The 23,537-nt window shown below is 42.5% G+C and overlaps 1 protein-coding gene across 3 annotated transcripts in view; it reads right to left on the bottom strand.

Moving 5' to 3' along the window:
- Positions 1–23,537, bottom strand: part of CDK14 (cyclin dependent kinase 14) — an 857,524-nt gene that overhangs the window by 804,492 nt on the left and 29,495 nt on the right. For all 3 annotated transcript variants that reach the window (XM_030200090.1, XM_030200096.1, XM_030200123.1), the window contains exon 2: positions 14,191–14,222. In XM_030200090.1, the coding sequence (XP_030055950.1) occupies positions 14,191–14,222 (32 nt within the window). The remainder of the gene's footprint in view (positions 1–14,190; positions 14,223–23,537) is intronic.

Here is a 23,537-nt window from a genome sequence, read left to right as displayed (position 1 = left end):
GGAAATGGCAAAATGTTACTTCACGGTGGAAAGATGTTTGCTCGATATGATACAGATGTTCAAATATTTGAAAGGTATTAATCCGCAAACGAACCTTTTCCGGAGATGGGAAGGCGGTAGAACGAGAGGACATGAAATGAGATTGAAGGGGGGCAGACTCAGGAAAGATGTCAGGAAGTATTTTTTCACGGAGAGGGTGGTGGACGCTTGGAATGCCCTCCCGCGGGAGATGGTGGAGATGAAAACGGTAACGGAGTTCAAACATGCGTGGGATATGCATAGAGGAATCCTGTGCAGAAGGAATGGATCCTCAGAAGCTTAGCTAAAATTGGGTGGCGGAGCAGTTGGGGGGAAGAGGGGGTGGTGGTTGGGAGGCGAGGATAGGGGAGGGCAGACTTATACGGTCTGTACCAGAGCCGGTGATGGGAGGCGGGACTGGTGGTTGGGAGGCGAGAAATACTGCTGGGCAGACTTATATGGTCTGTGCCCTGAAAAGGACAGGTACAAATTCAAGGTAAGGTATACACATATGAGTTTGTCATGGGCAGACTGGATGGACCATGCAGGTCTTTATCTGTCATCATCTACTATGTTACTATGATCCTAGGAATTCCAAAAGGACACAACATGAGCAGTAAACAGGCAGGATAGTATCCTAAAGAATGCAGCTAGTTACCCTGTTTTAACATCCAGAGACTTGAAACATATTCTGTCTGCTCTCCTAACACTATCGCCCTCCTCTGATTAGCTATCTAATCTGCTTTGTAACCATGCAGCACTAAGAACAAACTATTTTCTTTCTATCAGTACAGAAATGGATGGGGTTATAGCTGATTTGTGTTTTTAATCCCCAAATCAACTCTGGTAAGCTCTGAATGGGATGTAAACCAAGGACAGATCATTCAACTAGGCTAACCTTACAAGAAATGTAAAATATCTCACAAGCTCAGAGGCCTCTTCTAACAAAGATTTTTAATCTACTGCCATTCACAATAAATTACTAATTACATACTAGGGATACGCACAGGACAAAACTTTTTTTGGCTAATCTTCAGTTCATATGGCCTTTTCCTCAATTTGGGAGCATTTTTTCACTTCGTTTCACACATTTGTTTTAATATAAAAATGTTATCACACATTAAGGAGCCCTTTTATTAAACCTCGTTACTAAAGTTTAGCACATACTAAGGGGCCCTTTTACTAAAGGCTTGCCACACGGCAACCCAGAACCACCGCCGATCCAATATGGCCAATGGCAGTGGTTCCACCTCAAACGCATGCCATTTCCAGTGCTACAGAAAATAATTCTGTAATTTGTAGCACAACGCTAACCCGGTGGTAATCGAGCAGTGCCACATGATGACCGGTTACCGCTGGGTTACCATGGGAACCCTTACTGCCACCTCAATGGGTGGTGGTAAGAGCTCCCCTCCCCCGTATGGCCATGCGGTAAGAATAATCTTACCTCATGGCCATGTCTTTTTTAGGGGCTTTATCCGCTTTGGTAAAAAGGGCCCTGGCGCATGGCAAAAAACAGCCCCGTCACTACCGTAGGGCCCTTTTTAACACAACTTGGTAAAAGGACCCCTAAATGGTAAGAAGCCCATTTTATACCTATGGGCTTCTCAGCATTTAGCATGCACTAAGCTTTAGTAAAAGGTCACCCAAATCTTTTAACACACACACTATACTATCAGTTTATCTTGTTGGGCAGACTGGACCATACAGGTCTTTATCTACCATCATCTACTATGTTACTAATCAACTTTAACATGCACTACTACTACTACTACTACTACTACTCATCATTTCTATAGCACAAAAGGCACATGAATGAACCGAATTCATACAAATGTACATCCTTATGACATACCAGTTATTTCCGAGATTGATATGATACCAGAAAATATCTTTGTGCTTTTATTTTTTAGATTCAGACCTTGGATTCATGACCTTGAATTAATGCACTACTTATTTGCTAGACGCTTCAATTACAGTATTAAGAACAACTACAGGATATATTGTACAGACTGAAACTGAAAGCCACCATGTGCATGTTCAGAGCAGCTCTGAACAGTAAATTGGAAAAAGAACTGGGTGGGCTTGTTGATAAACTGAGAGGTATGTGCATGGGGTGGCCGCATTAAGTTTGGAAGGAGTGAGTGAGAGAGGGGGGCAAGCAGGAAAAGATGTCAACCTACCACTGTATAAGACCTTTAACCCTAGGGAATTTCTGTGGTTATTTTTAAACTTCTTTAGCAATGCACAAATATTCTGGATTAATTTGCATGCATGCATGCATGCGCACGCACACGTATTTTCAAACGTTTGTGCATAAATGATGGACACTCCTTGCCCCACCCCAAGTAATTTACATATGCACATATCAGGCAAGCAATATTTAAAGGCCTACACAGTAAAGCCAATGAAGAATCCAGACCAAAGAGCAAACACTTTACATATTACGGTAGGAGCGAAAGGCAGTTCAAGACAAAATTCTGTTTTCTTAAGATTTTGGGACATGGCAGAATACAACCCCCAGAACGTATTAATCATAAAGGTATCTGAGGACAACTTGACACCTGAACAGCAGAGGCATGCAGAAGACTCAGGTCCTGCTTCTTAGGCTGGCATGGGCTAGATAAAGCTGTGCAGAGGCTGGGAGGAAGACCCAGCCATCAAACAACAGCATCTGATCATCAGACTTGAGGTACATAGTCCTGACCTGCCAAAGGCAACTGCTGGGTTTAAAGTGGACAGGTGTATAAATATGGGGGGGGGGGGGAATTTCAGGATAAAAACAGAATAAGAGATTTTAGTTCTGTTTTTCTATCTGTTGCTTGCGTTATTACTCACAGAGAAAAATTTTAATCATGAGAATTCTACTGGTCAGGGAATGGCATACCTAAAGTTACCACTGCTTCTTTTTAAATAGTGTAATTATTCTTTAATGGCATGGTCCTTATATTTGCATAGCAAGGCTAATCCTACCCCACACATGCAAAATACTCTACAAATTGTTTAAAGGAGATCTTGTTCCATACCCGCTATGGCAGATTAAGTATTGATCTTACGTCTAGACCAGACCCTTCCCGGTAGCACAGCCTAGAAGACACTTAAGAAGGCTTTGTTTCTAACTACAGGCTGGATGTTGAAAGAAATGTTGCAGCAAGCGTTTTGACTTTCACTGACTCCTCAAATAGCTACACTTTCTCATTTTTTTTTCTGTCATGCGATACGGTGCAGCACATTCTCTGTTTCAAAATTATGACAGTCCCAAATCTGAACAGGTGTTAAACTACTGCTCTATGTTATTAGATAAGTGAGAATAATATGTTAATGTATTTTTATTGCTATTCATTAAATACACAGCATCAAGCCTGCTTTTCATGGCACAGTACTGATCCACAACTTGTACCACAATTAACCATTTAAAAAGTGCTACAAGATGTATGCAGGGCTTTGCAGACTCATCCAACAGACAGTCCCTCTTGCAAGGAACTTACAGAATTGCCAAGAGATAATCGGGAACTTTGTACACCATAGAAAAGTGATTAAAATCAAGGCAGCAATGACCAGGGAGACTAAAGATAAGCAAGGAAGGACAGGATCAAGAAGAGGAAGTATAGAAATAGTAGTAGTAGAATTCGGGTAATACAAAGCTGAAAACTGGATGCCTACCTAACCTTCCACCCAAATAGCAGAATGCTTCAAGGTCCCTTCCCCCACCCACTTCCAAGTTTTCATGAGTTCTTCAATTTCTGTGCCAGAAATGTAATCTTTGCCAGAACACTTGGGGCTGGATTCAGTAAATGGCACTCAAATTTAGGTGCTGGGAAAATCCGCACTAAGCAATATTCCATAAAGTGTGCTCTGAACTGTGTACCATTTACAGCAGGGTTTCTTAACCCAGTCCTCGGGACACATCTATCCAGTCAGGTTTTCCCGAATACCCTCAGTGAATATGCATGAGATAAATTTGCATACAATGGAAGTAGTGCATACAAAATTTATACTAATACTAAAAAAAACACTAGTTAATGCCAAGCTTATCCAGAGCTAAAAACTTGTTTAGTTATTTAAAGGAGAAAGATCCCTCAGAAACCAATCGGATACAAATAGGTTATGACTGGCACCAACTTAAGCCATTGTCTCGTTTCTATCATCGGGGTCAAAACTTCTTGTTTTACATAATTTTTTTTGTGCCATTGTTTACTGTGCTTGTCATCACCATTTCGCAAGGAAGTTCATTGAACTGGAAATATACTTATGGTGATGACAAGCAGTACAGGTTCCTGAGTAAGCCAAAAACGGGTGAAACAGTTGCCCCATTGAACGCTAAGTGCCGTTGTTTCGTTGCTTTGGCGCTTTTGATCACCTTATTTTTTGTGTATATATAAAAAAAATTTTTTGATGCACAGTAGGCCCAATAAATTATATAAAACAAGGAGTTTTGACCTCGATGATAGAAACGAGACAATGGCTTAAGTTGATGCCGGTCATAACCTAGGATTTGTATCCAATTGATTTCTGAGGGGTCTTTCTTCTTTAAATAATTAAACAAGATTTTAGCTCTGGATAAGCTTTGCGTTAACCAGTGTTTTTTAGTATTAGTATTGATTTTACCATACTTTCACGTGCTTAGAATTTACTGCACACTTGATTTTTTTTGTGACATACAAAATTTATCTCATGGACATGGCAGAGGGAAGTCCCCGCAGTGCCTGTGTGAATTGCGGACGGCCCAAAAATGTAAGCTGCAAGCACTGCAGAAATGGAAGAAGCAGGGAGCAGCAGATTCCAGACTTGCAGGAGGAGAAAGTAGGGAGTGATGCTGGATTGTGGGCGGCGGGAGGGAGGTCAAAATGTGCTGCGGCACCTCCTGAGAGTTCGCTGCGGCACATCAGGGTGCCGCGGAAAACAGTTTGGGAAACGCATGGTGACTCCCACTGCAAATGAAGCTGTGGTGAAATGCATTATTTTACTGCAGCTTTGTAGCTATACCACTTAAATGGTTGATTGTTTAACACTGCCCTCCGCTGTGGGAGGAGAGGAGAAACCCTCAATGTGCCCCCACTCACCCTGGATTTTACAGTTTATGGTTTGATTTCCCACTGTAAGTTTTACATATTTACACCAAACCGCCCCACCATGGGGAACTGTGCAGAAAGCCAAGCAGGAGGAACCCAGAAGTCAAATGTGAGCTGATTTCAACAGATTCCATGCTCACCCAGCAGATGTAAACATTTAAAGGACTCGACAGTAAAAATGCTGCTTACTGTTCAATCAGTTATTTTACATTCCTAGATAAAAGTTGGGTGAAGCCACACATGATACAGCTGTATCACATTCAGCACAATCCAGAAGATCCGTAAGTGTCTGAAACAAATACCATCCGTTTTCTTAACTAGCAAGTTCACTAACAGGAAAAACAATCACTCTAAACAAACATCAGCAAGTTCAGAAGGGAAGTTAGAAAACAGCCAGAACACAGCAAGGGAAAAGAATAAGGTGTCTTTTTACAAAGGCGCAGTAAAAAGTGGCCTGCGGTAGTACGGGCGCGTGTTTTGGACATGTGCTGGGCCTTTTCTTTACCACGTCTCGAAAAACGTTTTTTTTAATTGGCCAGGAAATAGACCTGCAGCAAAATTAAAACTAGCATGTGCCTATTGAGCCCTTAACGCCACCCACTGACTTATTTTTATTTATTTTATTTGTTACATTTTTATCTCACATTTTCCCACCTATTTGCTGGCTCAATGTGGCTTACATAGTACCGTAAAGGCGTTCACCAATTCCAGTATGAACAAATACAGTAATGTTGTGGTAGAATAAGGTTCGTCGTGTGTACAGACACATTAGGGAATCATAGAGAGGAAGAGTTATTATATGTCCATTATGAGCTCTGGTTTCGTTGTGTTGCAGGGTACAGGCATTTAAGTTGGGTCGGTAGGGAATGCGTTTTTGAACAGGTTAGTTTTTAATGATTTCCGGAAGTTTAGGTGATCATAAGTTGTTTTCACGGCTTTTGGTAATGCGTTCCATAGTTGTGTGCTTATGTAGGAAAAGCTGGATGCATAGGTTGATTTGTATTTGAGTCCTTTCCAGCTTGGGTGGTGGAGATTTAGGTATGTCAGTGTTGATCCTGTTGTGTTTCTGGTTGGTAGGTCTATGAGGTCCTGCATGGTCACCGTGCAGTGCGTGTCAACTGCCGATTATCGCCGAGAACGCCCCCAAAGGGAGAAAATTATTTTCTATCACTTGATTTGGCGCACGCCTAACTCGGAATAACAGCCAGGCGCAAGCGCTAGCCCGGTGATAGTGTAGATTTGGCGTGCGCAACCCATGTGTTAGCCCTCCCACGCCTTTTTAGAAGGGCCCCCAAGTGATCAAAGTGTTTATATCGCTATTTGCCTGTGCAGAGCTCTTCAACTCAGGCCTCTTTAGGAAGTCAACCATGTTGAAGTGATTGTTTCGTAACTTTCACACACATTAACTTTAGTTTATGCATTCTATTCATTATCAGTTAATTTTCTCTCAAAGACAAGATCTTAGATACCCAGCTCTACTTCCCCTCCACTATGTTTTTATATTTTTTTAAATATACAATGTGCCAAGATAAAAAGTAAATCAAACAACATAAAGATATACCTTACAAATCAATATACACAAGATACATTTATGTTCTAATCCTACTCCTGGACTAGTGAAGTGAGACAAGAGTTATGATTTAACATATTTCAATGCAGACAGGCATGGAGAAAATGTGTGCCTAACAGCAAAAATATTTAACACAGGATGATGCACTGTGTTCCAGGTTACTTTCAGGATGTACGTTTTTTTTTTTTTTTTTGAGGGTGTGTGTCAGGAGCAGAGAGTGAACATTCTTGCACATCCACATTATCACACACTAACTGGTTAGTGTACAGTTAACACAGGAGCCCTTACTGCCTCCTTAATAGGTGGCAGTAAGTTCTCTTGCAAGGCCATAAATGAAATAAATATAAACAAGGAGATTTTGATGGCTGCAGTAAAAATGGACTTAGCTGGGAAAGATCCGCATAAAGGTGCAGGAAGGCCAATTCTTATCACAGCTTACTAACACGGCCCCTTAATACGTTTCTCAGTTTCAGGAACTCAGGAACTGGAAAGTTTGTCCAATAAAAAGGTATGACCTTTTGTTTATTAGGCCTTCATTTACATGTATTATTTTTTTAAATGAGAAAACTAACATGCAATGATATCTAGAATAAGCAAACTGACTACACAGTTAACTCTCTGTGTCAGTACAGAGAAATTCTATTAGACGACAAGGAATAGCTGGGGTTCCTCCATCTGACGCAAACACGTCTTTCTTAAGATTTAAGAAATAAACTCTGGGGTCCATTCACACTTCAAGGTGCTGATTTCTCTCTATGATCTACTGCAAGTCCTCCTACTCTCTGATACCCACTTACAATAACAAACCTTTGAGTGGCCTTCTCCCACAGCGCCTCAGGAATTTAAGGTTTACATTCAGATGTGGCGGCTATTTACAGATTCCCATCAAACCTCAGTTCATCAAGCTCTGCCCTTTGAGCCTAGGGCCTCTTGGCCTGTTCCCCATCTACATAGCTGGTGATTGTTTTCAAAGAATGAATAAGGCTTAAGTCCCATTATACAACCCTTTTTCCCCATCCTTGGCCTCTTCACTGGCACCTGGAAAGGTTTTGTTGTCAAAGCAGAAAAAGTAAATAACTAGGGATTGTGCCTGAGGTTTATACAGCAGATAGCAATCTCGGCCCTCTTGCTTCCTGTGCTCAGAAGGTTAAATAGAAAATAGACAACCATAACAAGGGTAAGAAAAATTATAAAGAGATTGAATTCACTACCAAACTCTTTTATTATAATTATAAAGATACATAAGAAGTTACGTGCTGTTTAACATTTTTGTTTTCATTAATATGCTCAGTGACCCACAATAGCTTTTTAGAGGGTAGTTTCATAAGGGGGCATCTAGTTTAACAGTAGAGGCCAACCGGTTTGTGTTACAGCCCAAAACCCATTTTTTAGCCTAGTTTCGGATTCAGCCAAAAGGTTATTTTAGTTTTTGGACATGTTTTCGGTTTCAACCAAAAATGGCCATCATATTTATAGTAGAAATTTATTCCCCCCTCCCCCCAAAAAGGAGTTGCCCCTCCTCCTAGATGCCCCCCCAAGCACCTCCCCACATGTATGCCTATCTTACAATCCCTGGTGGTCTAAGGGTACAGTTAGGTCAGGAGTGATCCCCAGTTATTCCCGCCTATTTCCGCTCAGCTCCCAAAATGACTGCTGCTACTAAGGCATTGCTCCTGCTTGGACTACACCACTAGATCACCAGGGAATGTAAGGTAGTCCTGACAGGCGGGGGGGGGGGGGGCGGAGGTACTCTTTGTATTAGGGCTGTACCTAATATTCGTATTCAATTCAATTTGGCCCCGAATACATTATTTGTATTCGGCTGAATAGTGATTTAAATTCAAATACGAATAATCTGAGGCTGTACTGTGCTAAATCCTACTGTAATAAACACTTGACCTCTGATTTCACCCTGCTTCTTTTATTATTTGTAATGTTAATGTTCAATGCACATCACTCGTATTCAGCCAAATAATTTTCAATATTCATATTCAGCCAAATAGTAAAGTATGCTATTAGATACAGCTCTACTCTGTATGTGTTTTTTTGTTTGTTTTGTAATGCAGTTACGATGTTGCACAATATTTTATAAGATAATAGAGTGCTCCAAATAAATGCTTTTGATACAAAATTTTAGCAGGAATTTAAGTCTGTAAATTTGGGATGATAATCTCTTTAGGAATTAGCCTGTCTGTGGTTATGATGTCAGCTGTCAGTCCAAGTGTGGCATAAAGTCAGCCACTGTAAAAAGCACTGTGGCTTTTAGTTTCACACCTATGTTTACTAAGGTGCGCTATAGGTGCGTTAGTGGTTTCAACGCACATAAATGGTGTATATGTGTTAAATGCTAATGCGCCCATAGGAATGTAGAGGCATGTTATATTTACAGGGAAGGGGGAAAGGGAAATGGGACTTGATATACCGCCTTTCTGAGGTTTTTGCAACTACATTCAAAGCGGTTTACATATATTCAGGTACTTATTTTGTACCAGGGGCAATGGAGGGTTAAGTGACTTGCCCAGAGTCACAAGGAGCTGCAGTGGGAATCGAACTCAGTTCCCCAGGATCAAAGTCCACTGCACTAACCACTAGGCTACTCCTCCACTCTTCTCTTTGACAATTGAGCGATTTTATCATCGGAGCCCTAAGCGTTTGGTTTTATGACCGGTGCAGGGCTCACAAGGTAAGTAAAAGTTTCGTACATTTTTATGTCAATTATGCTGGCTTAGTTGGTTATTTGCAGTGCATTTGCATTATTAGCACAAATGGGGCACACTACTGCAGAAAACAGAACATTATTGCACACAAAAAATGACTGTGAGTGAGCGGCCCAATGAATTAAGTATAATCTTCAACCCGTTATTGGTCTTCAGTGACTACCACATGGGTGTTTAATTTTCTGCAGTTGCTCCTCTCTTTTCTATACATTTGGTACATTCTCCTGGTTGTGGATGTTCTATTTGATTTGTTCTACATGAGAGGTAGAGGATTTTTTGTTTTGTATCTGTCAATACACAGCGGTCTTCACCACATGCCTATTTCTTCCAAAATCTGCTCCCTCTTTCAGATCCTTCCCCTTATAAAAGCTCAAACACCCCAACCAGCTCTTCCCCGTCTTGTCAACCTTCCTCTGTCCTCAAGCTCTTTTGTTCTGCTCTCAAACCTGCCCTAGTCAGGCCAATCTTGACTGTTCCTGTCTGCTGCAACAGAACCAGTTTCTCTTCTCCTGTTCCTCCCAGATTCCATAAACATCTTGTCTACTTCCCCACAGTCCCCTCTCGTTATTCTCACAGCGCTGAAAGAGCACTCACCTAAGTAACAATGATTTCGTTCTGCCAGTTCTCCAAGTCATTTGCCTACCAGGATCATTTTACCGTGCTCGACATGACAGACTCAACTATATCCTTTTGTGCTCTTGTCTGTACCTCTCCATCCAGACCTTAGCACTTAACAATTTAACAGCCATTTCTGTGCATAAAGCAAACTTTTAAGCATGGAACTAGCTGCTTATATTGCCTGCCCAAGAATAAGCTTTACCAGGGTGAGGTTAGCGAGGGGATTCACATTCACACGCACACACTTAGGAACATACCCCCGGATTCTGTACACTGCGCTTAGATTTAGGTGCCAAAACCAGCGTGGAATCTATAACACCACACGTAACTTAAATTGGCTTAACAAGCTAATGAGCACTGATAACAGCACTTAACACGCAATAATGAGCACTAATTGGCACTGATTACAATTTAGGCACACAACTCGCTAAGTGAATTCTGTAACGATATGCGCCAAACTTCTAACATGCGGAGGCAAAAGGGGGTGTGGTTATAGGTGGGGAAAGGGGCGTTTCATGGGCATTCCAAAATTTAGGCGCCTAGTTATAGAATATGGCCCAGTGCGTCTAAATATAAGCGCTGAGATTTACACCAGTTTTTCATTGGCATAAATGGATGCACGCAGATATTAGTGATGATATAGCAACTAAGCATATTCTATAATCGACGCCTAAATCTAGAATCTCCTCCATAGGGGGGAATCTATAAATGGTGCCCAAAGTTAGGTGCTGGGAAGATCCATACTAAATCAGTATTTTGGAAAGGGTGCACTGCGTTGTGTGTCCTTCACAGAATATTAGCTTAGCGCAGATCTCGTGCCTAACTTTGGGGGCAGCTCTTATGTCTGCTGAAACCTGGTGTAAATTCTAGCGCACAACTAATCCACTAAACAGCCCGCGACACATAAAATCCAAAATATAACCCAGCAATTTAAAATATCTTAGAAGATATAAGATAGAAATCAAAGTTCCAAATGGCACAAAACTCAAATTGAAATGTGAAATATTTTTAAATTCTTAAATCAGCAAACTTTTTCTTTTTGGCGTCCATGTCCTGCATAGATCAAAAGATAAGTGTTGATATTTAATATTTAACATAAGACTCTGCATTTAAAGATTTCAAATTAAAAAATCCAATTTGTGGACCAATGAAGAATTAGGTTTCTGCCAGGTACTTGTGACCTGGCTTGGCCACTGTTTGGAAGACAGGATACTGGGCTAGATGGACCATCGGTCTGACCCATTATGGCTACTCTTACTTTCTTATGTTCTATGAGTTTTACATGCTCATATGAAACAAGTCGCCGCTGAGGTCCCTTAAAAAAGTTTTGAAAAAAAAATTTTTTAAAGAAAGTTTGCCAACTTAAGAATTTTAAAAATACATTAACTTAGCACTGGTAAAACACCAAATTTGCACGCTATTTTATCACAGGAAGATTACCATATGATTCACTAACCGATGGTACCTTCAGTTCTGCAGGTTGGTGAATCCGGTGATAATTTTCTTCACACTGCTCTGACTAGGAACAGCGCACATTCCCAACCACAGCAAGGTATAACACTGGGCCCCAAATCAGAACACTATCTTTTAAAGACTCCAGCTTAAAAAAATATCCCCACCTCACCCAGCCACCCACCTCCCTGGTTGTCTAGGTGTATGAAGTAGTAACTCCCTGTGTCACCCTACTCCCCCCCCAATTCTAGAAAAATATAACAATGGACTCCCTGAGCCCCCTTCCCCATAATAAGAATCGCTGCCATTCTCCCAGACTCTGCTTAGCTGTCCCAGCAGGGCCATTGCACTGCTTGCCCCCTAGAGGTAGGTAATGATGTAGTGTTAGTGGGCAGCCATCATAATTTCGCAGCAATACATCTCTATTGGTGGTAGAAAATGTCTTGTCTTCTCATGTTACATCACTACATACCACTAGGGGGCAGGAAGTGCCAATTGGAAAAGGGTGCTACATGAGCAGGCATGCCTAAAGAGTGCTCGTGCCCCCCACTGGACCACCAATGATAAAGTACTGAAGCAAGAGGGCAGGAGGCAAAGGTGGGGAAACCAGAGGTGCTAGAAACAATTTGCATTACAGAAATGGATGGACTAAGGGGGCCATGTCAGTGGCGTAGCCAGGAAGTTTTAACAGTGGGCGCATCTCCCATGCCCCCCTATCCCCCCCCCCCCCCCACTCCCACAGAACCTTAAAATCATCTCCACTCCAGTCTTCGCCCTGGCAGTGGCACTCATAGGCTGCCTGCGGCCTGCACCAGGACTTTCTCCCTAAACTGCCCCACTCCTTCTGATGTAACTTCCTGTTTTGTAAAGGGCGGGGCGGTTCAGCAGCTATGAGTGCCGCTGCCCAGGCACAGACTGGAGCAGAAATTATTTTAAGGCACGAGCGGGAGGTCAGGGAGGCCTGTTCTGACAGGTGGTGCGTATGCAACACACCCACCTTGAATAAATATGCCACTGAACCATGTCATATTTCACAAATAGTCTGGGAAGCTGGGATTTAACTACTATATTACCAGAGCTGGCACACAGGAGGCAGCAAAGAGCATCTGCAGAAAAAGCAAAACAGATCCCAACAACCATACCAACTAAAGCACATTCTTTAACCTGCATTTTTAGAGGATTTTTATGTAGTGATCATGATTGTTCATTTTAACTGTCAAAATGATGGGGGTGGGGCGTGGGAGGGGTGTAAAGCTGAAAATTTGCCTAAGGTGCCCACTACCCTTGCATCAGCTCTGTTTATTACATTTAAACCACTAGAGAGGACAGTAGCCAAAAGACAGGGGACTTTTTTTTTTTTTTTTTTTTAAATCACTGGCACATTCAGCTTGTTTCTCAGGAGCATCAGCTTTGCATTAGCTGCTAGAAGAACATGTATTAACAGCACCTTTTCTGTGTGCTGATAACTTTCTGTTAATAATGCAGTTTGCTAAGTTTAACACAAGCTGCATTAGTAATTTTGAATAAGAATGAACTGCTTAGCACATCTGTACAGACGGAAGTTATTTGGCACAACTGGTCTGACAAAAAAATATTGTTTCTAACTCAAGCAATGTTTCCAGTCAAGCAAAAGGCATATGTAATGCCCTAAGCACGCTGTTTTCTCCAGCAATGGTGCTTAATTGATTACAGGAGGTCAAGCCATTCAGACAGTGTTTCTTAACAATGCTGCACTGTTTTTCTCCTCTTGTACCATGCACTCTGTCTAAAATCCACACAATGCGAGTAACCCAGCTAGTTTCACCAAATGAGCCCAAACTGTCATTTATCAGAGGCCATGCACTTTAGCAGCAATCATTCTACAGTCTGGGCTGCAACTTCTACTGCGAAACTGACTTTGAAATCAACCTTCTCCATGTCTCCAACAGAGATCTGGGCTAAAACGTGGTGACAGGAATTGAAATGAAAGTGTTCAGAAAATACCAGATTTACCTATACCAGTAATTTACAACACAAATACTGAAATATTGCAATTCACAGTAATAAAAAGGGCCCTGAGGCAAATAACTCAGGCTAGCACCATCAGAGCTAGACTGTTTGAAAAAAAACGTAAATGTTATTCCTATTTTTACAGTTGACAAAATTTGCTTGTTGCTTAGACACCTCTACGGCTTTTACATCATTACCACACTATCCAGCTTATTTTCGAAAGAGAAAAACGCCTATAGTGCGACCTAAATCGGGAGATAGACGTTTGTCTCGCAAAGGCGCCCAAATCGGTATAATCGAAAGCCGATTTTGGGCGTTTCCAACTGCACTCCGTCGCGGAAATGAATAAAGTTGACGGGAACGTGTCGGAGGCAGAACTGGGGCGTGGTTATCAGCCGAGGAGAGATGGGCGTCTTTAGCTGATAATTGAAAAAAAAGGCGTTTTTACCGCGATTTTGGGTCACTTTTTTTGGACCCTTTTTTTCACGAACAAGTCCCCAAAAAGTGCTCCAACTGCCCAGATGACCACTGGAGGGAATCGGGGATGACCTCCCCGGACTCCCCCAGTGGTCACTAACCCCCTCCCACCAAAACAAACCCAAACAGGGCGATATTACCAGCAGAAAAATGCCTGGGGACCTGGAGATCACACCGCCAATACAACAAAAAAAGGTGGCAAAAGTTCCTTTTTCAAGAAGAAATTCACTGCAAAGAAGAACACTTGAAATCAAGACTATGGAAAGGTTTTACATACCTCTTCAAAACCGCTATCCTCTTTCTTCAAGGCTTTAAAACAGAAAAGGGAGAAACATTACAGTTAGTGCCGCATGTCACAAAGCAGATAAAGGCCAAGAAAACAGAGATTAATAAAAAAACAGCACCTTTTTTGAAATTTCTAAAAAGTTAGACATGAATAACTATTTCATAATCAAACTGTGAAACTCACAGAAATGTGGAATTGCACATGCACATTTATGAAGTGTTCTTCATAAATATGTAAATTAGGGCTGCACATTTAATGCGTTAATGCAATTAACGCGTTAACGCTGGGGTTTACTAAGCCACTAGCATGGCTGCCTGTGCGCAAGTGCCAACACAGCCCGTTCACTTGAATGGGCTGTGTTGGCAATGCTTAATGCGCATTAAAAATTTTAAAGCACATTAATGGCAGGTCTCTCTCACCCACAACGATGGCTCCATTTCTTGGGCTCACCTGGACTGCAGAGACCGGCTGCTGGGTCCCAGGTTAGCCCTGCTGCTGTGGGAAGAGGCAGCTGCAGTTAGAAGAGTTCCCAACTCTTCTAACTGCACAGAGGTATGAGTTCACGGCACTTCAGGTCCAGAGCAAGGAGGGAGAGGATCTGGGCAGCAGCACTGGGGTCCAGAAGAGGTGGCAGGCTGCAGCCCTTGCTTGTGGACCACATTCTCTCTCTCGCCTTCTACCTGCCCCTTTTAGCCCTCTGACCTTGCCTTTAGCGCTGCAGCACTGAAGGCATGCTGCTTCTTTCACTCGTCCAAAGCATCTCTCTCTGTAGCGTCCTGCCTCCTCTGACAGAACTTCCTGTTTTGGGGCAGGAAACTGTAGAGAAAGGCTTTGGACAGGTGACAGAAATAGCAGGCCTTCGATGCTAAAGGTGGGAGGGCTGAGAAGGGCAGGTAGAAGGAGCATGAGAGAGTGAGAGAATGTGGGGATGCGGGGGGAGGGTTCAGAAGTGCAGAAAGATTTGCCAGGAGAAAGAAGGGGAGGGGAAGGTACAGATGCGGACCAGGGGGAATGTTTGAGAGGGACAGATACTGGAAATAGGGGATGGAAAAAACAAGGGAGATGGTGACCGTGGAGTGGAAAAATGGTGATCATGGAGTGGAATGGAGTGGTGGGAAGAGGGAGGGGAGGGACGAGAGAAGGGAAGAGACAGTGACCATGGAGGGGAAGAGAAAGGGAGGGGACAGAAAAGAGAAGAGGGAAGGAAGGTGATGATGGCGCCCATGAATGGAGGGGAGAGGAGGGGAAAGAAAAGATGAGATGGAAACTAGACAGATTTGAAGAGGAAGAAAAACTGGAAGAAAGTTAAATGTGAAAGATGGATATAGGGCAGGAAGTGAAGGAGGAGGAAAAAAAAAGAAATAGTGAATATAAAAGAGGCCTTGGAAACAGAGTTCGGAGCACAGGGAAGCAGAACCAGAGCCAGGAAATGAGATGATTGGAAAGATAAAATTACCAGACAAGGGTAAGATCAATTATTTTTAGTTTAGAAATTGAAATATGTCAAGTTTTGAGAATTTACATCTGCTATCTATATATTGCACTGTACAGGAGGAAATGTGAGCGGACGCTTTATGCTTTAAAATTTTTAATCGTGATTAATTGTGCAATTAAAATCTTTAATCGATGTACAGCCCTAACGTAAATCAATGTATTGACTCAGACAGAAGAAAATAAACGTATAAAATTGTTCCCTCTTATTATTTACTACAAAAAGTATGGAGATTCAGAGGACGGCAGGGGAACTCCAGCAGGACAGCACTCTCTGAAATACAAGTATATTATACACATTCATGACCTTCAGGCAGAATCCAGGGTCTGCCATTTAAGAGTCTGTATATACAAGCTGCAAATCAGTTTATTTTATTTTATTTATTACATTTGTATCCCACATTATCCCACTTCTTTGCAGGCTCAATGTGGCTTACAATTCATCGTGGATACTGGAAATAGTGAAGAATATACAATTGGTTTACAGAAAGTTTTGGGTACATGATTGTGAAATACATGAAACTGTCGAGCAAAAGACATTAAAGACATTAAAGAACATAAAGATATTTTGGCGAATGTACAGTATAAAACTTCTGCACTTCCACTCAGTATTGCCCAGAGGATCCAAAACAGGTGTTCAAATCAGCTACTCTCAGTGACGACAAGTCATAATTAAGAGAATATCTGAGGGATTCTCTATGGACAGGGAGCAGACTGCTTAAACTATGTGGCAGGTATGCACAGAAGTTACACAAGTACATAAGTATTGCCGTACTGGGACAGACTGAAGGTCCATCAACCCCAGCATCACATTTCCAACAGTTGCCAATCCAGGTCACAAGTACCTGGCAAGATCCCAAAAAAGTACAATACATTTTATGCTGCTTATCCTAGAAATAAGCAGTGGATTTTCCCCCAAGTCCATTTTAATAAAGGTCTATGGACTCTTCCTTTAGGAAGCCATCCAAACTTTTTTAAATCCTGCTAAGCTAACTGCTTTTACTACATTCTCTGGCAATGAATTCCAGAGTTTAATTACATATTGAGTGAAGAAATATTTTCTCCGATTTGTTTTAAATGTACTACTTTGTAGCTTCATTGCATGCCCCCTAGTCCTGGTATATTTGGAAAGAGCAAACAATTGATTCATATCTACCTTTTCCACTCCACTCATTATTTCATAGACCTCTATCATATCTCCCCTCAGCCATCTTTTCTCCAAGCTGAAGAGCCCTAGCCGCTTTAGCCTTTCCTCACAGGGAAGTCATCCCATCCCCTTCTATAATTTTCGTTGCCCTTCTCTGTATCTTTCCTAATTCCACTATATCTTTTTTGAGATGCGGTGACCAGAATTGAACACAATATTCAAGGTGTGGTCGCACCATGGAGCGATGCAAAGGCATTATAATGTCCTCATTTTTGTTTTTCATTCCTTTCCTAATAATACATAACATTCTATTTGCTTTCTTAGCTGCCGCTACACACTGAGCAGAGGGTTTCAACACATCATCAACAATGACTCCTAGATCCCTTTCCCAGTCGCTGATTCCTAATGTGGAACCTTGCATACCAACGTATGACCAGAAGATGTGCACACACTCTCCCTTTGAAAATTACTCCATGAAAGTAAATACACATAGTTGTACCTGATCCTAGGCTTATATACAATAAGCCTGCCATATATTAGGTTGGATAAACGTATTAATACATAGGGTGTACACACATAAGTAGAATGGAGGCATAGCCTCATGGTTAGACTCAGCCTGGTTCAAATCCCACATCAGGGTTTTGTTTTTTGCCCTTAGTACGCCTCCTGCTCTGTTTCATTGTAAGCGTATATACATTTATATATAACATGTTAACCACCTTTTTGATGCTGCTTTTAACTCCTAACCCTTACTCACTTGTTCAAAACCCATGTTTTATCATTCTCATCTTAGTAATTCCCTTGTCCTGTTTGTCTGTCCTAATTAGATTGTAAGCTCTGTCGAGCAGGGACTGTCTCTTCATGTTCATTGTACAGTGCAGTGTACATTTTGTAGCACTACAGAAATGATAAGTAGTAGTAGTAGTATCAACAAAATGGAGTCTCCCAGGGCCAGCCCGGTTTTTCTGTGCTGCTCATTAACATGCAGAAGGGAGCCTGTCTCAGTGGTAGCATTCACACCGCCTTGGTAAAAAAAAGAAGTCATGGTGATTGCTGCAGGACAGGATCTGGATTAAGGCCTATGACTACAGTGTTCTGAAACTGTGGTTCTCCACCCAATCCCAGGACACAACCTGCTGGTCAAGTTTTCACATTATTCACAATGAATATGCTGACCTAAAGTGAATACAAAGGAGGACATGCATGCAAATTTATCCCCTGCATATTCATGTGGATATGCTAAACACATGACTGGCTGATGTGCCCCACAGACTGGGCTGGGAACCTTTGGTCTGGAAGGACTTTGTTGCATACCACCGCTCCCCCCCCCCCCCCGACAGAGGGCTGTCACTGGAATGAGCAGATTATTTGGGGTGGGCAGAAAGAGATATAAAATATGTATTTTATTTTGCCTATGTATTCATTTCTTATCTGCCTACAACCTAAGTGGAGTGCATTCATACATGACTGGAGGAGTGGCCTAGTGGTTAGAGCCCTGGTCTTGCAATCCAGAGGTTCAAATCCCACTGCTGCTCCTTGTGATCTTGGGCAAATCACTTAACCCTCCATTGCCTCTGGTACAAACTTAGATTGTGAGCCCTCCTGGGACAGAGTTCTATCCAGAGTACCTGAATGTAACTCACCTTGAGCTACTACTGAAAAAGGTGTGAGCAAAATCTAAATAAATCATAAAATAAGTGTAGTACTGGGTCAGACCAATGGTCCATCTAGCCTAGTATCTTGTTTCCAACAGTGTCCAATCCAAATCACAAATACCTGGAAGAATCCCAAAGAATATCAACATTTCATGCTACTGACCTCAGGGATAAATAGAGGCTTTCCCCATGTTTACCTTAGACTTTAAAACAACATCACACACAATTAACTCAGCTCTGGTAGGAACTGACCAGGCTGCAAGAAAGAATAGGGTCTCACTGCTAAAAGCAGCTGTGTAAAACCAAAAGCTCTCTGACTTATACACTTGGCATTTGATAAGATCTATTCAGCCTCTGGTATAAATCATGCTTCATGCACATTCACTGGGTGCATGGTAAAAGTGAAATACAGAGCAAGACAGTGCTGCTGTCCCATCATCCAGGCAATGCAAATTCTGAGACCTCTGTTCCAAGAAGCTCAGCTTAACTTTTCATTTCTGTCTGTATTATCCTAGCATTTTATATGTTGTTTTTAGAGAAAAGAAAACCTTTAAAAGTGGCTGAGAATTGTCATTTTAAGAAACTGGGCTCATGCCCCTTCCAGTTCTGCAAAAGAAGTGGGAAATAGACCACGGACTCCAGGAATGAGAGAAACAAGCTCAGTACTTGAGTTCTGGTCACTCTACTAGAAAATGTCTCAATGAAACATGAACAAATATCATTTATATTCAGTTATGTCTATGTGAATTCATTTTTTTCTGGGGGGGTTTTAAGTGATATCTATTTTAAAGGTGAGGTAGTCATATTTTAATCCCTTTTTTTGTTTGTCTTTTTAAATAAAACTGACCTCTACACATATAGGTAACAATGTACACATAAGACCTGGGTTCGTGCGGTCTTCCCCTTTTCAAGAGTTCCAGGGAGCAAAGATGAAGTGGAGTTTTCATTTCTGCACATACTTTCAGATTTTTAAAATGTGTGTTCCTACATTTCCATGGCAAAACAACCCACTCCAAAGAACAGGTATAAATGCGTACAGGTAAATTTTCCAGGGTAATTTTTCAAAGCAAACTTACACATATAAATTAATTTTGAAAACTGGTCTCTCTTGTGCATCTAACACCCTGCAGATTTATTTCTTTCCCACACGGGAGCGGCATACCTGCATACCAGCTGAGTTGAGGGGGCTGCCCTGACCGGCGATTCGAGAGCACCCCGCCAGCCAGAAACAGCACGAGCGGATGTCCTGAGCCCCGGCGGTGAGGGCGACGTGTCCTGGGCAATACAGATCACCTCATGCGACCGGGCCCGACCGCGCTGCGGCGGTGTCCTGAGTTAACACCTGCTACAGGCGAGCAAAATTACCTTGTATGCCTTTGAACAGGACGGGACCCTGCCTGCAAAGTATCTGACTTAATCCTACCACCGGAGGAGCAGAGAAACGAACAAGCACGAACTTGGGCAAGAGAGCAGTTGGTGGAACGCATCTCCAAACCTTTTGCCCGCTCAGGTCAACTTCTCTTTGTTTGCTTGTTGGAACATTGTAGCAAGGCACTCTTGTGATAAATTGCAAGCATAGACGCTTTAATTGAATTGCTACTCTGTTTGCCGAAATACTGTAGTAAGAAACTCTTAAGAATCTGGCCAGCCTAAATGTTTCAACTGCACGGCTACTCTTAAATGTATCTCTAGGTCTTTCAAATGCTTTGCCTTAGTGCCTTGCTTTTAAATGCTTCTAACTAGAGAGTTGCACGGGGACAGAAATCCAACCCATCCCCGCCCGTCCCTGCTGGAATCTTACCCGTCCCCACCCATCCCCACTGGAATCTTACCCATCCCCACCCATCCCCGCAAAAATTTAAACCATCCCAACCCGTCCCCACCCGTCCCCGTAAGAATTTAACCCATCCCCACCCATCCCCGTAAGAATTTAATAGTACATAAAAGAAAGTTCCAGTCAGCTCCCTCAGTCTCTTTCTGGATTTGAGCCACAGCACTGTAGGCAAGGAAGGAATGGAAGCTGGAACTTGGAACACTCTGGTGCACACATGTAAGATTTGTCTCTGATTCACTGGCAGTGTGTGCTGAGAGGCCTCCACATGCACGCGCCAGTAGGTCAGGTGACATCTGATTCTTGTGCCTGTGTCAGAGCTGAGGTCTGTGCACCAGCCTGGGAGCAAAGAGGATTAATAGTAACATAGTAAGTGACAGCAAATAGACCTGAACGGTCCATCCACTCTGCCAATATTCACACTCATGATCAATTCATCATTAAATCAACGAGTGTGATATTATATACTTGATTATGGTCTTTCTTTCGTGTTTCTGGAACAAAGACCACAGAAGTCTATCTGGCCCCATCCTTATGTTCCAACTGCTGGAGTTGCCATCGAAGCCCACTCCAGCCTATTCATGTTCTCATTTGTGGGACGCAGACCGTAAAAGTCTGTCCAGCACTGTCCTCATGTTCCAGCCACTGAAGTTGCTGTCTAAGCCCTTTCCAGCCCATCCTACACCAGATTGCCATGTATGAGACACAGAACATACAAGTCTGCCAGGTATCAGCTCTAATTCATCACAGCCAGAGTCACCATCTAAGTGTCACTTGACATATCCACACACATGCAGCCATTTAAGGTTAGCTTTTATATAACTTCCATTTTCTAATTAGGGATCCTCTGTGTTCATCCCACGCCTTTTTGAATTCCGTCATCATTTGTGACTCTACCACCTCCTTAATGGAAGACTTTCCACATTTATGCTGTTAAAGCAAGGAAGAAGAGGAGGAGGAGGAGGAGACAGCACTCAAATAAATTGGAATTCGGTAGATGAGAGGCTGGTGCAGGTGCAGCTTACACTTCCACGGGAAGCCCACAGAACTGGTTCCATCCCCACGGGAACCCCGCAGGAACTGCCTCCGTCCCCGCGGGAACCCCGCAGAACTGCTTCCATCCCCGCGGGAACCCCGCAGGAACTGCCTCCGTCCCCGCGGGAATCCCGCAGAACTGCTTCCATCCCCGCGGGAACCCCGCAGGAACTGCCTCCGTCCCCGCGGGAATCCCGCGGGTTCCGCGGGATTCCCGCGGGGACGGAAGCCGTGCAGCTCTCTACTTCTAACTGCCTTGCATTATAAATGATTGCTACACTTAAATGTTTAATGTTAGCACAAATGTTTTAATTGCCTTGCTACTTTTAAACACATGCTAAAGCCTTTCAAATTGTTCTGCTTCTAAACGTTCTTAAATGCCTACCTTTTAAATGTTTTATAAACGACTTGTTAGACATCTAATAATACCATAAGGAGGCACGTACTGCTACCTGCTATATAATCTTAAACACATATTACGGATTTCAATACAACAGCCAACATGAATACCAACAAACTGATTATGATAATCTACTTTCTCCCCCTAACACATCACGCATGGACTATTCCTAACACAAACACCAATCTACCCACAATACACGCACCCTGCAGACAATTTACGCATAATCCAACAGAACAAAAGAACAACAATCAATTAAAAGGAAAAACAAATATATATGGAAATAACCAAAATAAAGGGAAGAAAGGACACAACAAAACTAGACACCAGGACAACAGGCAACTAATAAAGATTAAGACATCAACGCCCCAAGCTGAACCCTACCACTCAATCCAAATGGGATACGTAAACGCCAGATCAGTAGTAAAAAAAAACAGAGACCATAACTGACTGGATCACTGCAGACAACCTTGACTTCCTATTTATTACTGAAACCTGGATCCACAACCTCCAAGACCCTATAATTTTAGAATTATGCCCACCAGGATACAAAATTACACACTGGACAAGAAACGGAAAAAGAGGGGGAGGAATAGCCATAATATACAAATCTGAGTTCATCATCACAAACACAGCTGAATTCATACTGCCACAACTTGAAATCGCTTCCATAAGAATCAGTCACCCAAAATTGCAGGAATACCTTAACGCAGTTATACTTTACAGACCACCAGGCAACTGGCGAGATTGCCAAACACACTTCATGGGCTTTATCTCTAATACCTGTATCTCCTCCTCTAACCTCATCATAATAGGAGACATTAACCTACACCTGGAAGATCTCACCACAACAAGTACCCAAGACTGTAAAGAGTTCCTACAATTATGGGATCTACAAGGACCAAATACGCAACCAATACACAAAAAAGGACACACATTAGACATCATAACACACAAATTTGACCACGATGCAAACTTTATATTAACGAATACTAAATGGTCACCTATATTGTGGTCTACTACTACTACTACTATTTAGCATTTCTATAGCGCTACAAAGCATACGCAGCGCTGCACAAACATAGAAGAAAGAAAGTCCCTGCTCAAAGAGCTTACAATCTAATAGACAAAAAATAAATAAAGTAAGCAAATCAAATCAATTAATGTGAACGGGAAGGAAGAGAGGAGGGTAGGTGGAGGCGAGTGGTTACAAGTGGTTACGAGTCAAAAGCAATGTTAAAGAGGTGGGCTTTCAGTCTAGATTTAAAGGTGGCCAAGGATGGGGCAAGACGTAGGGGCTCAGGAAGTTTATTCCAGGTGTAGGGTGCAGCGAGACAAAAGGCGCGAAGTCTGGAGTTGCCAGTAGTGGAGAAGGGAACAGATAAGAAGGATTTATCCATGGAGCGGAGTGCACGGGAAGGGATGTAGGGATGGACGAGTGTGGAGAGATACTGGGGAGCAGCAGAGTGAGTACATTTATAGGTTAGTAGAAGAAATTTGAACAGGATGCGAAAACGGATAGGGAGCCAGTGAAGGGTCTTGAGGAGAGGGGTAGTATGAGTAAAGCGACCCTGGCGGAAGATGAGACGGGCAGCAGAGTTTTGAACCGACTGGAGAGGGGAGAGGTGACTAAGTGGGAGGCCAGCAAGAAGCAGATTGCAGTAGTCTAAACGAGAGGTGACAAGGGTGTGGATGAAGGTTTTGGTAGCGTGCTCGGAAAGAAAGGGGCGGATTTTACGGATGTTGTAAAGAAAGAAACGACAGGTCTTGGCAATCTGC

The sequence above is a fragment of the Microcaecilia unicolor genome, chromosome 1 (assembly GCF_901765095.1).
Source record: "Microcaecilia unicolor chromosome 1, aMicUni1.1, whole genome shotgun sequence".
Taxonomy (NCBI): Eukaryota; Metazoa; Chordata; class Amphibia; order Gymnophiona; family Siphonopidae; genus Microcaecilia; species Microcaecilia unicolor.
The sequence above is the reverse complement of the archived record's forward strand: the minus strand, read 5'-3'. Positions and strand labels throughout refer to the sequence as shown.